This window comes from Rhea pennata, chromosome 9 (genome assembly GCF_028389875.1).
Source record: "Rhea pennata isolate bPtePen1 chromosome 9, bPtePen1.pri, whole genome shotgun sequence".
Lineage (NCBI taxonomy): Eukaryota > Metazoa > Chordata > Aves > Rheiformes > Rheidae > Rhea > Rhea pennata.
In genome coordinates, this window is record NC_084671.1 from 24,652,479 (window position 1) to 24,671,107 (window position 18,629).

The 18,629-nt window shown below is 44.7% G+C and overlaps 1 protein-coding gene across 1 annotated transcript in view; it reads left to right on the forward strand.

Moving 5' to 3' along the window:
• The window catches only part of GPC1 (glypican 1), a 165,503-nt gene that overhangs the window by 126,236 nt on the left and 20,638 nt on the right, over positions 1 to 18,629 (forward strand). The window contains exon 3 of the mRNA XM_062582842.1: positions 14,971 to 15,362. Within this exon, the coding sequence (XP_062438826.1) occupies positions 14,971 to 15,362 (392 nt within the window). The remainder of the gene's footprint in view (positions 1 to 14,970; positions 15,363 to 18,629) is intronic.

An 18,629-nucleotide genomic window follows, 5' to 3' on the forward strand; every position in this document is an offset into this window, starting at 1 on the left:
ATACATATATTTAAGTAAAAGCAATTACTGATTTGCTTTGTTTATGGGTAAAATCTGCAGTACTCAATAGCCTACCTAAATTATCACAGATTCAGTTTTTATGTAGTGTGAAATTATTGGAGAATCAAATCCTCCACAGTGGCAGATGACTCAAAATTGCAATAAACCCTCTGGACCAAGATTTCCACTGAATGTTCTTCATCTAGTCCTTTCATTTGCCACACACTTCTTCAGCAGCAGCTGGTTTTCAGGGGGGAAAGGGGCAGAAAACGGTGCAGGCTGTAAAAATCTCTCACTGTTGTGCTGCCTGCTGCAATAGGAGATATTAGGATGATGCTGGTTGATGTTGCTCAAACTGATTGAAACCTCCACCTTTGTCAGCATCTAGTAATCTTGCCTATGGTCATGGTTAGTGCTAAACATCATGCCAAAGCTTCTGCAAGTGTCAACAGGTTTGGTTTTCTGTGGTTCTGACTGTAAAGCAGATGTTACACAACCGGGTGGCATCGGTCAGCGTTTGGTCACAACTGCAAGTATAACGAGTTTGGCTGGATTTTTTCCACAATGGAAAGTGGACTTAGGAGACAGTCTTGAAGCATGGTCTCATCAGCAAAACAGTTGCTTCTGGTTTTGTAGCTAACAGGCCCTGGGTTTTGTGGGTGTTGGGGCTGTGCAGCACCGCGCACAGAGGGATCCTGACCCAACAGCAGCCTGTGCCACCGCAGCCCATCTGCTGCAGAGACGGTCCCGTGTCCCAGCCCGGCCTCAGCACACGGAGAGCCACCGCACGCAGGAGCAGCAAGCTCTGGGGGCCGTGAAAAGCGGATTTGTGCATCTTATGAGAGCTGTGAAGTGAAATAACCTGTTGCATTGTGCACTCTTATTTGCGCAATAAATATTCAGTGATTTTTATATTTGGTGACATATAGTTACTTTAACAGCCTGTGAATTACTGAAGAAAACTAATTGAAGTCAAACATGAAAATACAGGGCAGATGCAAATCTTGCTTTAGAAAGCAATTCAGAGTATTCTGCTGATCTTATTCTAACAGGGTGCTTTATTTTTAACTTTATGATTATGGATTTTTGTAGTGTCACATCAACATGAAGGGCTTTTCTTCCCAGCGATCGCTGAGCAGAGGAAGCCCGAGTATGTTAGTTCCAAGGTGTGCTTCAAGGAGGCAGCGGCAAACACGTCCTCCAAGACTGGAAAAGTGCAAACGTAAACCAAGTATCCTCGCTGTGGGGAGCAAAAGGAGTACAGTAGTTCCCTAAATTCTAATGAAGGTGGCTTTAATTGTCCCAGAAAGGCTCTTCAGCACTCGGGGGCTCATGCTGCCAGGCCCCAGGGTAGGCACGGGGGCCAGGTCTTGCCCAGCCCCTGCCATGGGGAGCTGCTGCAAGGACAGTGCCACCCACGCTCGCTCTGCCACGAGCACCGGCAATGGTTCGGTGCTGTTGGGAGACCCTAATGCCGTGATTGCAGCTATGCTTGTTTTTCAGCTAATTGTCATCCTGCTAATGAACACTGAATAGCTTTGCCTGTAGTAGTGATGCTTCAGCATCGTGCTCTCAGAGCCAGCTTGAGTAAACATTTCCAACATCCTGTTTTGAAAGGACTTGAAAAAGGAGTGCCTTTTAGATGAAGGCAAATGATAGAAATGCTATGGGCTACACACATTAATTAGACTTGGTTAAAGCTTTCAGTAATGCAGCTGAAAGTCAAGTTGCAAAGAGCACGCTTTGCTTTTGATAGTGCATGTAGTTTCCAGCTGGCCATATCTAGACGTCTGTCTCATGCCAGGGTATCCAGAGACAGGGGAGTTGAGGAGAAAGGCATAGTGTCCTCCACTTAGAATCTGAACCTGTATTTCTTTCTCCCTTCCTCATACTGAAGCACAAGCCGTTGCTGTTATTCAACAAAGCTGAAAATTCAGTTTTAGTGCTCATACCGCAGGCTCAGAAACACCCCAGCTTGGAGGTGCAAAGTGTTCCCGTTGGGTGAGCACAGACTTCCAGCCCAAACATGTTCACAGTTTGCATGCGTTGCCTTCGCACCATCGTGCACAACACCACATCAGCTCTCAGCTGTCCGCACGCCCTCGCTTCCTGCTGCACCAAATACCGCTTCCCCTCCTGCTGTCGGTGTGCAAGTAGAAGACTCCTGTCCTCAGCAGATCTTTTCTGATCTTCTCTGAATTGGCAGAAAAAAGTTCATATTTGATCTGGCTCACATTGATACTGTTGGGCTCAGTGGTCATGAACCTGAGCCCCAGCTTGTCTGGTTTGGAGTTGTGCCCCCAGTCGGAAACTGATGCTTCAGCCTTCGGTGTAGAGCAGCTTCACCCTGCACTTCTGCAGGTGGATTTGCAGGCAAATACAGATGACTGTTCTTCTCAGCTGCTTGAATTCAAGGAACTTTCCTGTGCAATTTACTAAATTAGAAATTGCTAGTAACGATGTAATATTTTCTGCACAACCTAAAAGGTTGGACATGAAGAAGCAATACTGCTTTATTTACCAAAAAAAAAAAAAAAAGAAAAAGAAAGAAAAAAAAAAGACGTCACAAATGTGGTCTCCTTTGATATTGCTACTCTAAGGCAATCCTTTAAGGAAACCACTTTTGCTTTCTCATTCATTGTGGATGAATTGGTACAATAGTTCCCAGGGCAATCTGTTCAAGAAATCCCTAATAAATAATAATCTGCAATAAAAAGTTGCAGCCATTTCCTTCTCTGTTGTTCTGACTCATTTTAGCTTCTGGACATACAGGTCCATTCTGCTAATATTTTATGACCAGTTTTTATATTATTGTCTTTTACCACGTGGTGCAAGTTGTTCTGTGAGCACTAGAACTAATAAAGCCTGTTTTTCCAGGGATTTGTATTTTGTGCACAACTGACTTTCATGTTAAAGAATGTGCAGGATCCCACTGAAGCTTTTGCTACACTTGAGCCATTTGTATTGACTGTTTCTCACTTTGTCAACTCTGCAAAGAAGCAAGGTCCGTATCACTGTAAGAGACTAAAGATCCTCTGATTAACGGAACTGAAGCAGGAACATGTTTACAAATCCCGTGGTTTTCCTGCCCCAGACATTTATGGTGAAGGACAGTGAGCTGATCGCAGGAGAATAACATGTTAATGGAATAATTGACTGGGACCCTGAAGGCTGAGGGTGAGTTTCATCTCACCACAGTGGAGGGTCTCCAGGGGTTAGGTGGCTGCTCTAAACATTTGACTAAACTTTCCCTAGAGGCAGTGAAAAGAGAGGTCCCTGCTGACCCTACTGCTGCCATTGCATTAGCGCTAAAACTCTCATTAGTTAGCTTTTATGGGAGGACTGGGGCAGCTGGTGATCTCAGAGAACAAGTCCATTGTTACTGTGTGAGAGAACAATAATGCTTAAAGATCGAGACAGTGAGTTTGAAGGCTGGAGGTCTGATTATCCATCCATTGCCTGAAATGGGACGTTTCTCCTGTCTTTGACTTATGCTAGTGGCACACCAACACCATTCATTCCTCATGGTCCTTATTCTCTTCTGTGCAGAGTCCAGTGCCCACAAGCACTGAAGTGTAGCAAAGGGAGATGAGAAAGCTTGAAATGCAGCAAAATTGCCTTTTACCTTGTGAACAAGCATCTGAGCTGCTTTCCCTCTTTAAGGAAGGTGGAGCAGTATAAACAAAAAGTTGCCAAGTACGTAGTTGAGATGGGAATTAAAAGTGTAGAAGATCTGTAGAAGTTGCTCATTATGTGTCGCAGTTAATGGTGTAAATGTGTTGTGAAAGAGCAGGCCAGCGGCCAGACCAAACTCTGGCGAGTGGATCCCTTCCAGGGCCCTTCCACCCCGCACGTTCCCATCAGAGTCATTTCAGTGCTGGAACTGGCCTTTTGGCTCCTCCAGACAGGGGGAGAGGTCTTGTCGTTTGTTCTGTCCATATCTAAACTGCGCCAAAAAATACTCAATATCCCTTTGAAAACCTTAAAGAACCCCCAAGTTGGTTGACTCAGACAAACATGGACTTACTTGGTCAAAATTCCGTGTGGGATTTGCATCATTGACTACCAGTATTTTTTTCTGAGCACACGGAAAACTCGGATCATCATTTTCTACTCTACAAGTTAAAAGCAGGCTTCAGCTGAAAACGAGAGCTGAATGGGTCATTGATCTGAACCCATATGGAGCGTCCTAAGGGAATGAAAAATTATCAAATCACACCCTCCGACAATTGTGGAAATGTAAATATGTGTGGTGGGTTCCCCTTAACAAAAAACTGTAACTGGCTCCTACTCAAATTGTCTTGCTGTATATTGCCCCTGGCTGAAGCTGGCGGGAAGCTGTATTTCTTACTGTCATTGCAAGACGTCTTTGTAGAGTGATGTCTTGTAGGAGGTGTCTAGGTGTATGTACCTGGACTCATGTAAATGTACAGGAGACTTCCAAGTCTTAATTGTCGGTGTATTTGTGGAGAAAAGGATATGTTTGTGTCACGTGAATGAACAGTCTAGTGGTGAGTTAGGTGATAACATAGTCTGCATCACCCATTCTCCTTAATGGCCACCAATGAACTTCCCTATCTTCTAACTTGACTGTCTTTTGGATCTATTTCAGTTCTTTGTATCCAGGACACTTTGTGAAAGGGATAGGGTTTTTTGTAACTTCTCTATTTGAAGTAGTATTTCTTTTTGTTTGTTCTAAATCATCTGCCAGACCTAAGCTCTCTCTGTTCATCCCCAAGATCTTGTGTTAAAAGAAAAGGTGAGTAACTGTTGCCTCTCCACTGTCTCTGCATATTCTCCCTCTCTCTATTGACCTTGGGTGGCTAAATACATTCATTTATTTAGCTATTTAAAGAAGATATCAACCTAAGTTCATGGGAGAACATTTACAAGAGGTCAGAATTTATTACTTACATCTGAATCATTGATGTGATCTACTTGGGCTAAAAAACTGACATGCCAAAAAAGGAAAGAAAAAATGAATTTTAAGCTAGTGAAAATGGAACAGGAACATGCTTTTAACCTCAAAAATTTTCCTCATCCTCAAAACTTGGACCTGAGCTAGAGATGCTTCAAAGGCAGCAGCAACCTCTGCTTCGACAGAAGGAGAGTGCCAGGTCTAGCATCTTAGGGTAAGCAGAGGCTTTTTTTTAAGTTAATTTAAACATATTTTTAGAAAAGAAGAGTGCCTGTAGTTTCCTTTTTTTCTCTTTTTAAGTGTAACTGCAGTCAGGCTGTGGTTAGCATTCCAGTTCTCAGCTAGTATTTTCTTGCACATGCATTTTTGTCTCCATTTTGCAAGCATGATGACAGCCCATAGTGGACACAGATGTTTTCAGGCACTGATGTGTCCAACAAGGAGTCCGAGGGAGAGGCGCAATGCTCCCAAGCAGGTCATTTGGTATCCCACAATTGGTATCATTTGCAGATTCTGAAGTGGTTTGTGCTCAAGACATGTAAATTATAAATCCGCATACATGTACCTGAAGGTGGAATTAGGATGGGAGACAAAGACATTTCTCAACTTCTCCTAAACTTTCCTCAGTCTTTAAAAGTGCAGTTCCTCCAGGCGAGGCTCTGATGAGGTTTAATGTCCATAGATCCGGAGGAGGTGGCTGGTGGGCCCATAGCCCCAGCTGAGGGAAGCCCACACAGTTGGGAGAGTTGTTGTCTCTCCTCTGCAAACAGTGTCAATGAGCAGCCAAGGGATGGTAATTTTCCAAGCTACAGTTGAGCCTGAATGGTATAGTTTCTGCCAGCATACAGTTTCCCAAAGTAAATAGTTTTCTGTAGCAGATTTTCCATGCTAGTCACAGTCCTGATGTGATTTTACTTCCAGGACTTACACACAAGTAATGTATCAGTCCAGTAATATGCAACATATGGGAATATTCCACAAACAAACACAAATAGGTTTTCGGTCCCATTTATACCTGTTAGAACAATCTATTCAGACATAATGGCCTAAAATGGTCTAAAAACTGGACAAAGTCTTCTTAGCTTTGTGAATCTCAGTGAAATGCTGCAAAATCAGCCAATTGTAATTCAGTAGTAGCACAGTTATCTTTTTAGGTGCCCACAGGTTGTGGTGACTCAGTATTTTGTTTCATTCTAGATTTGAGCCGATCTTCATAAAAAGCTTACAATGTTAAGATGCAGTCGAGGCTTAGGACACTCGAGCTGTTGCACCTTGGTCCGTTGCTGTGTCCTCGTCCATCGGCTCAGAAGCGATGCTAGAGTCAAATGATGTTTTTCTGCTTGTTTGGGTTTCTGTGGTCTAATACTAGCTGGGTGGTTGAGCCTGTCCCTTGGCTGGATCCAGCCCTACCTGGGGTCGCAGGTGGGCTCCCCCCAGGCAAGACTCAGCTCCCAAACACAGATAGATCCGAGTAGGTTTATCCCACTATGGCTATGGGCCATTAGACATTTAGGAGCCTTTAAAATAAAAAATCTGTTGATTTTCTTTTTTTATAATGAATAGCTAAGCTAAGCCTGAATCTCTGTTTAGGCTTATAAATGGCTTCACATTTTACAGTACAAGTAGTTGATTGAAGCTCAGGATTTTTCAAAGACAATCCACATTTAGTTTTTTCATTGGATAAGAGCAGGTGAAAAGTTAGGGGCGTTTAACAAAACAGATGACTTAAATGGGAAGGAAAATAAACTATGCTACAGAATTTATTATTGTAATATCTGCCAGGGAACATGAGCTCATCTTCCGTAAGAACTAGTAAAATTCACCTCTTCTGAAGCAGGGACCTAAAATTTGGGAAGAGGATACATTTCTCTGTCCTCTGGTGGAAAAGATGCCATGTGGTTATGTTGTTATAATCCCCATGCTGCAAGGACTGAGTGAATGTAGTGTTACTCCTACTGACATTTCCTAATTTTTTGAAGGCTTGTTGTAAGGTCTTAATAATGTTATTTTCAGATAGCTGTATATAATATACCTGTATTTCAGCTATATTAAAATGCCAATTGATATTAATATACACATTATAAATAACATTAAATAATAAGGATGCATATTATTAGATATGCATATATTCTTAGCACTTCTAGCTGTTTCTAGCTCCGTATGATTCTGCTTGTGTTCAGTTGGCTGTTAACAGTATCTGTCTTCTGTCAGCTTTATCTATTTTGCCTTTTTATACTGGTTCCGTAGATGGGACTGTCATAAGCAACTGTATTTTCCAAAGGGACAAAATGTCTTTCTAATAGCATTGAAAGAGGGAAGCCTAAGGATTAAGTGATTTGTATAGATAGATTTCTGCAATAATAACATGGGAACGCTGCTGTCCAGCATATTGTCCCACAGCTGGTAAATTCTATCCTCCTTGTTCCTTTGGGAAAGCCCATGTGTCTTAGATATCCAAGATATTTAGATGCCCGAAGACCAGGTGCCTTAGATACTCTATACCACAAAAATGCAGTGGCAAGCATAGATTTAAATGATCTCATTAACCCAACAATAAATAGTTTGTCTAGGGGCCATTTTGTGCAATGAGCAATAGTAATGAAAAGATAAAAATCAGGAGTCAGTCCTGTCCCTCTAGCACCGTATGACGCCTGCGGCTTTTGAAAACTTACACAAGCAGTTTTGATCTTGAAAAATATGCAACAGGGATGGTTAACTGCGTAAGTCCATCTTTGCAAGTGGAAAGTGTCAAAGATAGTTATCTGCAAACTCTCGAGTTTTTCTCTGCACTCTTTGCAGAAAAAGTGAAATGCATTCACTTTTTACAAAGATAATCGTTCACTGATGTGTTTTCTCAGTTGAAATATCACTGCAGAGAGCCCAACTTAATGGCAAATTGGTATACAGTAATGGTTTATTTTGAAAGTACGGAAGGAGAAGCTGGAAGACGTAAGCTAAAAGTTACTGTAAATGCTTTTAATTGTTTTCAGCGTTTGACAACTTCCAAACTCTAGAAGATTCATTTCTGCAGTGTCTGAAGCTTCCTGGAAGGGCTGGGAAGTCAAAATAAATCTCGGTGAGATCTGTCGGGAAGACGTGGTTGGAAACACATGGCAACCTGTGCCGGCATCTGATAAGCTGATGAGTTGCCTCCCTCACTGGTGACATCTCTCGCGTTTGTCACGCGTGCCCTTTCCACGAGCTCGGCAGTTGTTTATGCAGTACGTGCTTTGGAAGGCTACCTTGGCGGGATCCGTTTTATCTGCAGTCGTGAGAGCGCGTCTTTTGTAACCGATTGCTTATTTCACCAGGAGGAGAGGAGCACTCTTCTTTCTAGAGTGAAAAATACCTCTGCCATATAGATATATACTGTGCATTTATCCAGCGTGTACATCACACTTTTTAAAACTGCCAGCCACCCTCAGTATTGTGCAACACTTCTGAGTTTATTTTACTGTTAAAGAAATATGGTGTCCTTCAGATGCTGTTGAATAGCCCTGGAAGGGCGCAGGCAGTATTCACAATTATTCTTACCACCCTTCTCGTTCCCGTCAGTGTATCTATGGTGCTTGTCAGCTTTACGCAGACAAGCTTAGAGAAACAAACTGCGAGTGGAATTGATCTTGCATGATTTCCGTTACCCACAAATTCAGAGTCTCGAGTGACTTGATTATGCAGTGCGGTCGGTGGAGGCATGCGGGCGACTCGAAAGAGGAGATCAGCTCGTGCTAGAACAAGAGCATCCATAAGCGGTCCTTCCTTCCTAGGTGGAGATGAGGCCCCCAGATGAAGGTTGCCGCCTGCCCGTTTGATGGATCCCACCTATGCGTCTTCCCCGTCCTCATCACCCAAAGGGGTTGCTGTGAAATTGGCTCCATCAGAGCCTGCTGGGATAATATTTGCAGCTCCCCAGGACATACCTGGGGAAAATAATATGAAGATTCAGAGCTTTTCACTTTTTCTGTGGTAGATGCTAAAAGACCAAGCTCCCTCTGCAAAGTCTTTCAGCCTCAGAAAGGACAGGAATTCGCAAACGCAAACCTTGGCGCACCTTACTGCCTGGCTGCGCCCGCACGGCTAATTCAGCCTTTGGAGCATGGCAGGCATGCAGCACGCATGTCTGGCTCCACATGGGCGTCGCACGCAGGGGACAGGTCTTCAGGACACCTCCTCCAGGAGCCCCCTCTCGCAGCCACGTGATGCTCCGAGGGCATCGCGCCAGAGCTGTCTTCCTAAAAAGGGAATTAAAAGTCTAAACAATAGAGGAGCTACGTGGGCAAATGGTTCGGATGTCAGCTGCATTATATTTCATGGCATTTTATATCCCAGGATCTCGGAGGGTATTGGATGGCGTCAGGGATCACTTTCTGAACAGGTGCTTGCCACTTGCTCTCACTCTCTCCTTGCAATTTTTCCGGCCAGCAGTGGGGAATGCCACAGCGGGGTTCGCACGCTCCGGCGCGAGGATGCATCACCTGTTAGCGCTGCAGCGTTGACCCAGGCTTTGGTTGCACAGTCCGTTGGTCACACAGCCTATTTAGCGTTCTTTGCCACCCCAGTGACTCCTGTCTTTGCCGAGTTATCACATTAAATTGAATTTAGGGAGTCTTTAACTGTTTCAGGAGGACATCAGGAAGGTATTGCTGAGTGCATCAGAAACAACAGAGTCTGAAGTGGTTTATTCCGTGGCTTCTTCTGGGGCTGGGCTGGGGCACCACGGCCATGCTCATGACACCCAGACCTGTCACTGCCATGTCAGGAGACTTTCCCTGTGCCCCCTGTAGTTGTGAAGCACTGACGGGAGGACAAGCAGCATGTCCATGGTCGTGCTGCTCCTCAAGTGGAGTCAGCTCTTCTCCCTAAAGAACTTTCCAACTAGGGAATGTCTACTCCTCCCTTGTTTCAATAGCTGAGAGCCAGGCCTCCTTGCCTTAAATAAAAGCAAATTATCTTGGCAAATTATAGAAATGGCAAAGGGGGAAAATGCAGAATAAAAAATAGGTGCAACTAATTACATCTATCTACCTGCCATGGGAGTGGTGCCAAATGGGCACAAAGCTTGTGTTAAAAAGTATGAAAATGCTATCCAAATTCTAGCAGGAAAAGAGCACCTCCTCTTCGAAGTGACTGGAGTTGCTCTCTCTTTCTGCCTGTCAGTTAGGACTTCCATATTCCAAATCAGATTTTCATGCCACAGCTACCCCTTTTGGAGGAAAAACTTTATTTTCTCAAAAGCTCTTTTCTTTTCATGACAAAAGAAACAAGCTGTCTGCTGTATATGACAGTCTAAAAACAGTTTAAGCTAAGCCATCTTCAGCTCTTACCCAAAGCTAGCTATTCTAGAAATTAGGTTAAATCCTGTATAGCTACCTGCTTGCCCCGTTCTTCGTGTCGTGTCTATTCTATCAACTAATCTCATTTTAGGAGACTTCAAAGACATTTGTATCTGTGCCTCAAGTAGTTAATTAAGCTGAAGAAGATGGAAACGAGTAGAAGAATTAGAAGGTGAGAGCTAGCTAAGGGAAGACAGCAATATACTGTGTTGAAGGAAGAGCTGTTGAGTTGGAGGGAGATCTCAGTAGCAGTTCCCAAAGACAGACCTAGAGCCCAGCCTGGTTAATAGTCCTTTTGGCACAAATGCTAAGGAATGTGTTCATGAAACTCATTGATGACACAAAGCTGGGAGAGTTATCACTACAGAAGAGTGTAGTGGATAACTGGAATAATAGAAGTAGGATGAAATCCAATATTCCATAATGCCAGGCATACCTCTTGGGACTAATTAGTTGGGAGGAGCAAAAGAGAGGGTTTGGGGATTTCTGGAGACAGAAGGTCTGTGAAAGACTAATATGTGATGCATTCCTAAAAAAAGATAAGTGCAATCCTTGCTGTTAGTACAACAGTTATTTCCAGTGGAGAAAAGATGTTCTTCACCCATAGTGAATCCTAAAAGTTTGCAGTTGTATTACCTGAAAGCTTCGTAATATTTGCAGTTGTCTTTGGACCAGTGTTGTCTGGGTCCAAACAGAGGAGTGTGTAATTCTGGGAGGAAAACGATCCTTGAGAGTGATCCGGGGAGGAACTGCATTGTCCAAAGGCGACTAGGACTGAGGGAAAAGTGACAGAAGAACAAAGTGACAAAAAACAACTATTTCCAAGGAATTGGAAATTGTGAGGGGACAGATAGGTCCATAGGAAAATATCATCAAGATTGCTTACGTACAGGGAGGGCTATTTGCAAGTGGAACTGGAGCTGCTTGGGCTCAGTGTAGTTATTTCCTCTGACGGCAGCCACCAAAGGTACAAACTGCAGCATATCACTGCTATCGTGTAGATATCAGCTTCCAGCACAGGCATGGTTAGTAGTTAAATTAATAATAAGTAATAACAATTTTATAAATAAAATATCACCATTCTTGCTGAAGTGAATAAAATAGGTAGGAACAGCATTAGGTTTGGATTTTAATGGCTTAAATTTATTGCTGAGTTATTCTCTTCTAATATTAGTTTGACTGCAAGGAGAGCATTAAAACCAACTGGAGAAGCAAGTCAGTACTGAGATGTGCAGCAGCATATTAAATGGGAACCGAGCCCAAGAAAACACTGCGCCTCCGCAGCTCCCCGCTCAGACTGACATGGCAGAACCTGGGAGGGGGCTCAGTAGGCTCTAATAAATGTCCCTGGGCTGTTACTTTCCCTGTTCTTCCTGGCATAGAAGACACCACAGCATTGGCTTATTTTTCTCCCTCATTCTTTACTTTAGTATTCTTGAAATGTGATAGCATTAAAGGCAAACATATCTCGCCGAGCCTCGCTTCAGAGCTACAAATACACTTGGTGGCTCCAGCCCTGGGTGACTCCCACCACAGACTCGTGTGCTTACCCAAACTGGAGAAATTTCCACACGATATTTGATAGCTCTTCCTCTTCGTGTTTGCGCTGCTCCCCCCGGCCAGCCGGAGAGGGCTCACAGCGCTCACTCTTCTGCAGCGTTTGCACTCGGCCAGCACTCTTGCAGTTATACGGCACTGGTGCATTTTATGGTCTCAGTGTAAGTTGTTGGAGATTCCCAGTGGGAGTCTCTGCTTCTCAGAAGCTTCTCAGAAGCATAAGCAGAATTGAATTTGTTGTCCTGGGGTGGACCGGACTACTCTTGCCTGGAGAAAGGAAGGAGTAGGGGAGATCCCAGAGCTGTGCAGCAGACTAGAAGAGCAGCCACAAGGGATACGGCAGGTTTAGAGGCGTCACCTGCCTTGGGATCCCGCCTTCCTCCCCAGCAGCTCCTGGAGGCTAGCACGCTGCCACTGTTACCCTTCTCTTATGTCTGACTTCCAGATGTTGTCAGAGGTGGTTGCCCAGAGTCTTCAAGAAATCCAGGGATCCAGTGCTAAACCTGCCTTTAGGAACAAGTTTCTTCCTGAAACCTGTTTTTCTGTTAATGTCATCATCTGAGCAACACATTTTTCTTCCTCGTCTCTTCTGATCTGGCTTTCGCCTTTCCAGTTGTACCTATGACTTCATGTGCTGCAGCCTTATGCTTAAGGCGTTAGTAATATTTAGACCTAAAGTGATTCAGCCACCTTTCTTCAATTCTCATATTTTTTCTAGTATGCTTTTGAAATTCTTGGGGATTTGAAGAAAGCCAAATCTGCTCTATGCCTGGAGGAGGAGCCATGTGGATGCTCTTCCTTCAGCAACCTCTTCATCTCTCCCTGCACCCATTTCCCCTCCGTCATCCTGTTAGCTGAAGAAAATGCGGTGTGTTCCAGATGTTGAGTGATCAAATAGCTTTTTTTTCAAAGAGTTTGAAAAAAAAGTACTTTTTTTGTGCTGGGGGACGGGGAGGGAGGACTTAAACTTGCTATCTTTGCAGAGAGAAAGTACCAGTCCCTGCCTCGCTGTTCACAGCTTCCCAATTTGAATCCAGAGTTGTGAAAATGTAGAAACTGTGAAAATATGAGCTGTGAACACTGGGAAGCTGTGAACTGAGGGAATGGGTGGGGATTTGCACTCTCTCGAATGCAAGGATTGCAGATTCTGGCTAAAACCTTAATTCTCTGGTAAGTGACCTTTCTGGTAATTGCAAGAGCAGGAAAAGCAGTGGCCAAGGTTGCAGGCTTGTCTCTGTTGCAGAGACCTGTCTTTTCCTCATAACTTTCTGAGACTTTCATATTTGAGGCAGAAGTTTTTCAGAGCTGGCCTCTGTTGAAAGGCAAGCTTCATTTGCGCAAAGCCGGTTGAGTTGTTTCTGAGCCTGGAAGTGAGGAGAAATCATAAAATCAAATCTGATCAAAAAAAAAGTTCCCATTTTGTGATTTTCTTTTGCACGGTTTCGCAACTACAGTGGGAAAGGTGAAGTTTCATGGAGAAATAGGCTGGAGCAAGGAGCTGTGCCTTCCGTTGTTCCAGGGGAAATTGAGTTTAATTTGCCTGAATTACGGGCTTTAGAAAATCGCCTGCTGGGCTTGGGCACTGTTGCCGAGCCCTTCCCAGGCAGGAGGGAGCAAGGGCTCACCTGCTCGAGAAAACTTGTTTTGAAAGAGCAGGAACCCAGTCGTGGCTTTAGCAGGAGCCTCACGGGAAGATCTCTCTAGCTAATCAGCCTCTATTGTAAAATGTCCGAGGCGGGGAGGAGCTGAGAAAATCTGTTTTTTTCAGTATAGGTCCAGAACAGGCATGTGCAGACCACTTCTCCTGACTCCTAGCAGGGAGAAATGCCTTGTTTCAGAAAGCTGCTGGCTTAGCCTGTGGCACACAGCTGAGCATGCCGAACGGTTGGATGTGAGGACACGGGCAGCGTTAAGGAGGTGACGCGCGGTCGCTTGCAGGACACCTGCGTTCAGCAGCTGAGCGACGTGGTCTGGGATTGCGCCGACCGCCCAGGCGGCGAGCACGAGCGTCCACGCTGTCCCTCCTGGCAAACCGGCGTTTGTGGTGCCTTCCAGCGCTGCAAAATGTGCCTTTAATTTCCCTGCCAGATTGGCTATTCATCACAAGCACAGTTAGGCTTAATTGCTAATTAATTTTTGCACAATAATGTAGATATGTGTTTTTTTCCCATGCATGTGAAATCTAGAAGTTCCTGAGACCCATGCACAAGGCCATGATAATTGGTGCTCTCGCACACAGGTGTAAAGTAACAGTTCATTAGCTCTTAATTAGGCTGGACTTCTTCAAGAGCAGTGTCCAATATTTTGACAGAGAGCTATACACCTTGTTTATCCTGTAGCAGTGCAAAACCTAGAACTGACAAATTGGGCCGCATTTGCTGGGGTCTTCCTCCTCCTGATGGCGGGTGGCAAGCTGCCTGCGAGACGTGGATCGCTTAGCAATTTTGGCAGGAAGCCTCACTCGTCACAACGAAAAGAGCACGGTTATACAAGAAAGAGAGTTTGAACTCAGCCTAATTAAATTGTGAAGGGGTAACGAGCAGTGCTTGGGATGATGCATTAAGATGTGGAGCAGCTTTTGGATTGCTCATCAGCATCTTCACTGATGCATGACTTCCACGCATGCCTCAGCATGACCCGCCAGCCAGAAGTCTGGCTACAGAATTGACATTGAGTGGTAGCAACGCAGTGTTGCTCTGGGATTTCTGTAGGCTGCACTTGGATGGGTCCACATCCACCCTATACTCTCATGCCCTGGCTGGCTTGATTCCTATGCGTGTGCTAGCCAAGGGCAAACGTGCTTCTGAATGTGGCAGCGTGGTCTTTTGCTGCTGGAGCAATGCCTGGCATTCTCGGGAAACGCACATTTGGGGAGGAGTCCGTCCTCAATTTTGGGTCTAGGTGAGGTTGACAGATGAGGCATACAGGCCCAGACCACTGTTCCTTGGCACAGGCAATGGCGGGGGGAGACGGAGTTCTTTCTTGAATTTTCTCAGCTAAGACTCAGGACTGAGAGGATGAGTAGGGTCAGCTGAAGAAAAATCTGAGCTAGGGTCCTTTTTTAACAGTGTATTTAGTTGTGCTGCCAAAAAATGCAACCCACTGGATTCCTGCTTGTCCAGCTGATCCATCACTGTCTCCTTTTTTTCTCTCTCTCTCCAGGTTATTTCCAGGATTTGCTGAACAAGTCAGAAAAGGCTCTTTATGATGTTTTCCCAAGTATGTATGGAGAATTGTACACGCAAAATGTAAAGGTCTTCAAGGATTTGTACAGCGAGCTGCGCCGTTATTACAGGGGCTCCAATATCAACTTGGAAGAGGCCCTCAATGAGTTCTGGACACGCTTGCTGGAGCGGCTTTTCAAGCTGATGAATCCCCAGTACCACATCACAGATGAGTACCTGGACTGCATGGTGAAACATGCGGAGCAGCACAAACCCTTCGGGGAGGTTCCCAGGGACCTGAAGGTGAAGGCAACCCGAGCCTTCATTGCAGCACGCTCCTATGCCCAGGGCTTTCTTGTGGGCAGTGATGTAGTCAAAAAGGTCTCTCAGGTATGTCTGTGTTCTTCCTACTTTGTCACCCTCAAATTAGTAGGAGTCAGTCAACTACTTTTGGTTGGGAAGAGGGGGGATTTTGTTCTCCTTAGGTTTTCATTGCAAGACAAGGAGGCATTTTTCAGATTCATAAGGGACTGCTTGAGGGTCACCCGTCAGCAGAAAGGAACAGCCAGCCAGGATGACTGCAGACTCGGAGAGTGCAGGAGCAGCGAGTTATAACTCACCACAAATCAGACTTTACTTCGTTTTAACCTGCGTGGCAGAGTGCCAAGGAGATGTCACTCTGTAGACTGTAAAGTCAGTTTGTCGCTTGCCTAGATTCCCAGCGCTTTCCCAGCAGGGAAGATGACCTACCTTTAAATCACGCCAGCCGCTTTGCCTCCACAATGGTGCTGTGATGCAGGTGCGCAGAACCAACCTGCAGAGAGGGCGCTGGGAATACCTGCAAAGAAATGTGCATTGGTGGTGGGTGAAAGGATTCCTCTGTCTGTTCAGGTAGCCGCGTTCAGCTTCTGCATCCAGTGGTCTTGTGAAGTGCATTGGGATCTTCAGGGATGAAAGGTGCAGTATAGATGTAAATTAACATGACTGAGTTTTTATTTTAGGAGGAAGGAGATTGTCAGTATCCTTCACTACAAGAAGCAGACTTTCAGAGCCAGAAGGAGGTGATTGTCGTGAGACAAGATATTCAGGCTTTTCACGCAGGTCTTTTTCCTCTTTGACTGAAAAGGCTGACTAGTGAGAAGTTGCGTTTGAAAACGTAGTTGTGTATTTTGCGTGAAGGTGGCAGTCAGGTTTGAGAATCAGGATAAATGTGATAAATCCTCGTAAAACGAGGGAGTTGCAGTTAGCTTCCTTGAAAGGTAGTGCTAGCAGAGGAGAGCGCTATTTGATGCAACAAATTCAGACGCTGACCTCAGGAAGAAACGTTGCTGCGTTAATAGTGACAAAGAGTGACAGGGAGACCAAAATAAAATATTTTTCATAAGGCCTGTGAATGGCTGATGCTGCCTTCAGCCAGGTCGGGGTAAAGGAGGCTGATAGGTAATTGCAGCCATGGCGTTAGTGGAAGGGAGAGCCCTGCGATGCCGTTGTGCACGCTCTCCCCACACTTTCCCGTGGGGGAATCCCTTGTGTTTCTGTTCCAGTGTGGAGAGGTGACCAGCCACCAAAGGGCTAGCAGCGTTTTGTGAGCGGCTAACTGCCTGCCTGAGATACAGGGCATTAGAGAGTGTCTTGCTGAGATCCATGAAAGCTATATGCAGCATTTTGAGGGTTTTCAGCTGAACATCTTTGTCAGTGTACAGGTACGAATTTTTCTCGTGTGCGACCTGAAGACAAGTTGCACGTTTCACCTCAGAGCTGGTTATTTGTTCCCTTTATTCACAACTGTTACTGATCCATTAGATGTTCTGCTAACTGTAAAGGGAGAAGCCACCCCAAGTCCTGGTCTTCTCAAACACACACCGAGCACACACTGAACACATTCTTTAGTCTGCGCAAGAGCTGCAACCGGTGCTTTGATTTTCATCATTTTTCACGTTGCTTTATATTTTTGACATTAGGAGAAAGCTTGTAAGACTTTTACTAAGATCAGAGACTGAGACGAAGCTCTCCTGTCGGTTGGCAGCGTTCTTTAAAAATAACTCTTTGAGCTGAATTTCTCAAAGACCAATGCTGAATATTTTGGTGAAGGAGTCTGGGGAAAGCCTGCTGGAATGGACTGGTAGGAATAAATTGCCTGGCTTTGTGCTTCTGAAGTACTGATGTCGGGGCTCGAGAGGAGAAATGTCCCACTTTTTGGTTCAGGATTCTTCCTTTCGCTTGGGGATCGGCAGCTGCCCTGCCGTAGCGTTTGCTGCAGCTTAGGGCTTCGTGTGAGCCGGTGAAGGCCTCGTGCCGAGCCCTGCTGGTTGCCGACCCCAGCGCGTGCTTGGTCCGCGGCTGGCCCGGGTCAGCCAGTGGGAGACGAAGCACAGCTGAGATGATGCATTGTAGGAACTGGGAGATGAACACCTTAGAAAACAAAAGCAAAAAATCCCTGGAGAGATGCAGTGTGATCAACAGGGATATCCAGGCTGCTCTTGCTATTTATTACTTGCATTAGGATGCTTCCCAAAACTGGGCAAGTCCCAGGTCAGGACCATAGCAGGACGCGCAGGTCGGATGGTTAGCAGAGGCGATGCTGTCTGCGCCAGCAGGCCAGGAAGTGCTGGGGGACACGCTGCAGAGGAGAGGCGTCCCCGCACCACGTCTGAAACCCATGGAAATGTCCAGAGTCCTCAAGGTCCCCTTGGAGACCTGGAGAACCTGCTAATCTTGGGTCAGAGTGCAAGAAAAGTAAAGAAATAATGTTCTGTTTCCGAAGTGAGGTGTTGCAAAATGAATTTTTCTCATCTGTCAGAAAATGAATTATTAGAACAATCTCTCTTTTCTGGTTTTCAGTTGCTTCTGTCCTCTGAAGTGTGACTTTCCCTGCGGTAGCCTGGATTGGTGTAATGAATGCCACTTACATGAGCAAGAAACATTTAAATCGTCATTTTTAATAGTGGTTTGCATTTCTTTTTCTAAGTTAGTGTCCTTAAAGAAAGCTGATTCTCGTTTCATTTTGAAACCAAATATGGTGATTTTCTTTACTCATCATAAGCTTTTCACTAAACCTAGTATTTCATTTTAGTAACAAAGATTGTCTGTCAGTACACTTTTATTTAGGTAGTACTGTGTCTTGCCATACATATCAGTTTTGTTTTTTAAACTTTTGTGTTAGTGTATGGTAAATGGCAACTGTCTTATTTACCACGTGAATAATTTTCAAACACATGGTGCATCAAGCTACATTTGGATGGAAATCTAATTCCAATTAAAAAGGCATCAAAATAGAATTTTTAAATTTATTTAATAGTTAAATGAGCGTGCTGGATACATGCAGGAAATAATGTTCCTCTAAACATGCTTTACATTTCCAGCAAGCTGATAATTAAGCAAAGACAACAGGGTCATTCCTGGTCTCCACGTCCTTTAAGACCGTAGAATTAATACAAACCATCTCTCCTACCCGTTTTTATTCATAGCTTAGAAGAAGATACTTGGGCCTCACTCTTCCAGCTCTCAATTGCTTTTGGGTGAATTAGCCGTAAAACTGAATTGAATGACAAATAGAGTCCCTTTTCACATGCTTATTAAATGACTTTGCTAAAACAGGCAAAAACAGAGTGTCCATGTGTTCTGTGAGAGATCTTCACCTATTCAGTGGCTTTCTTC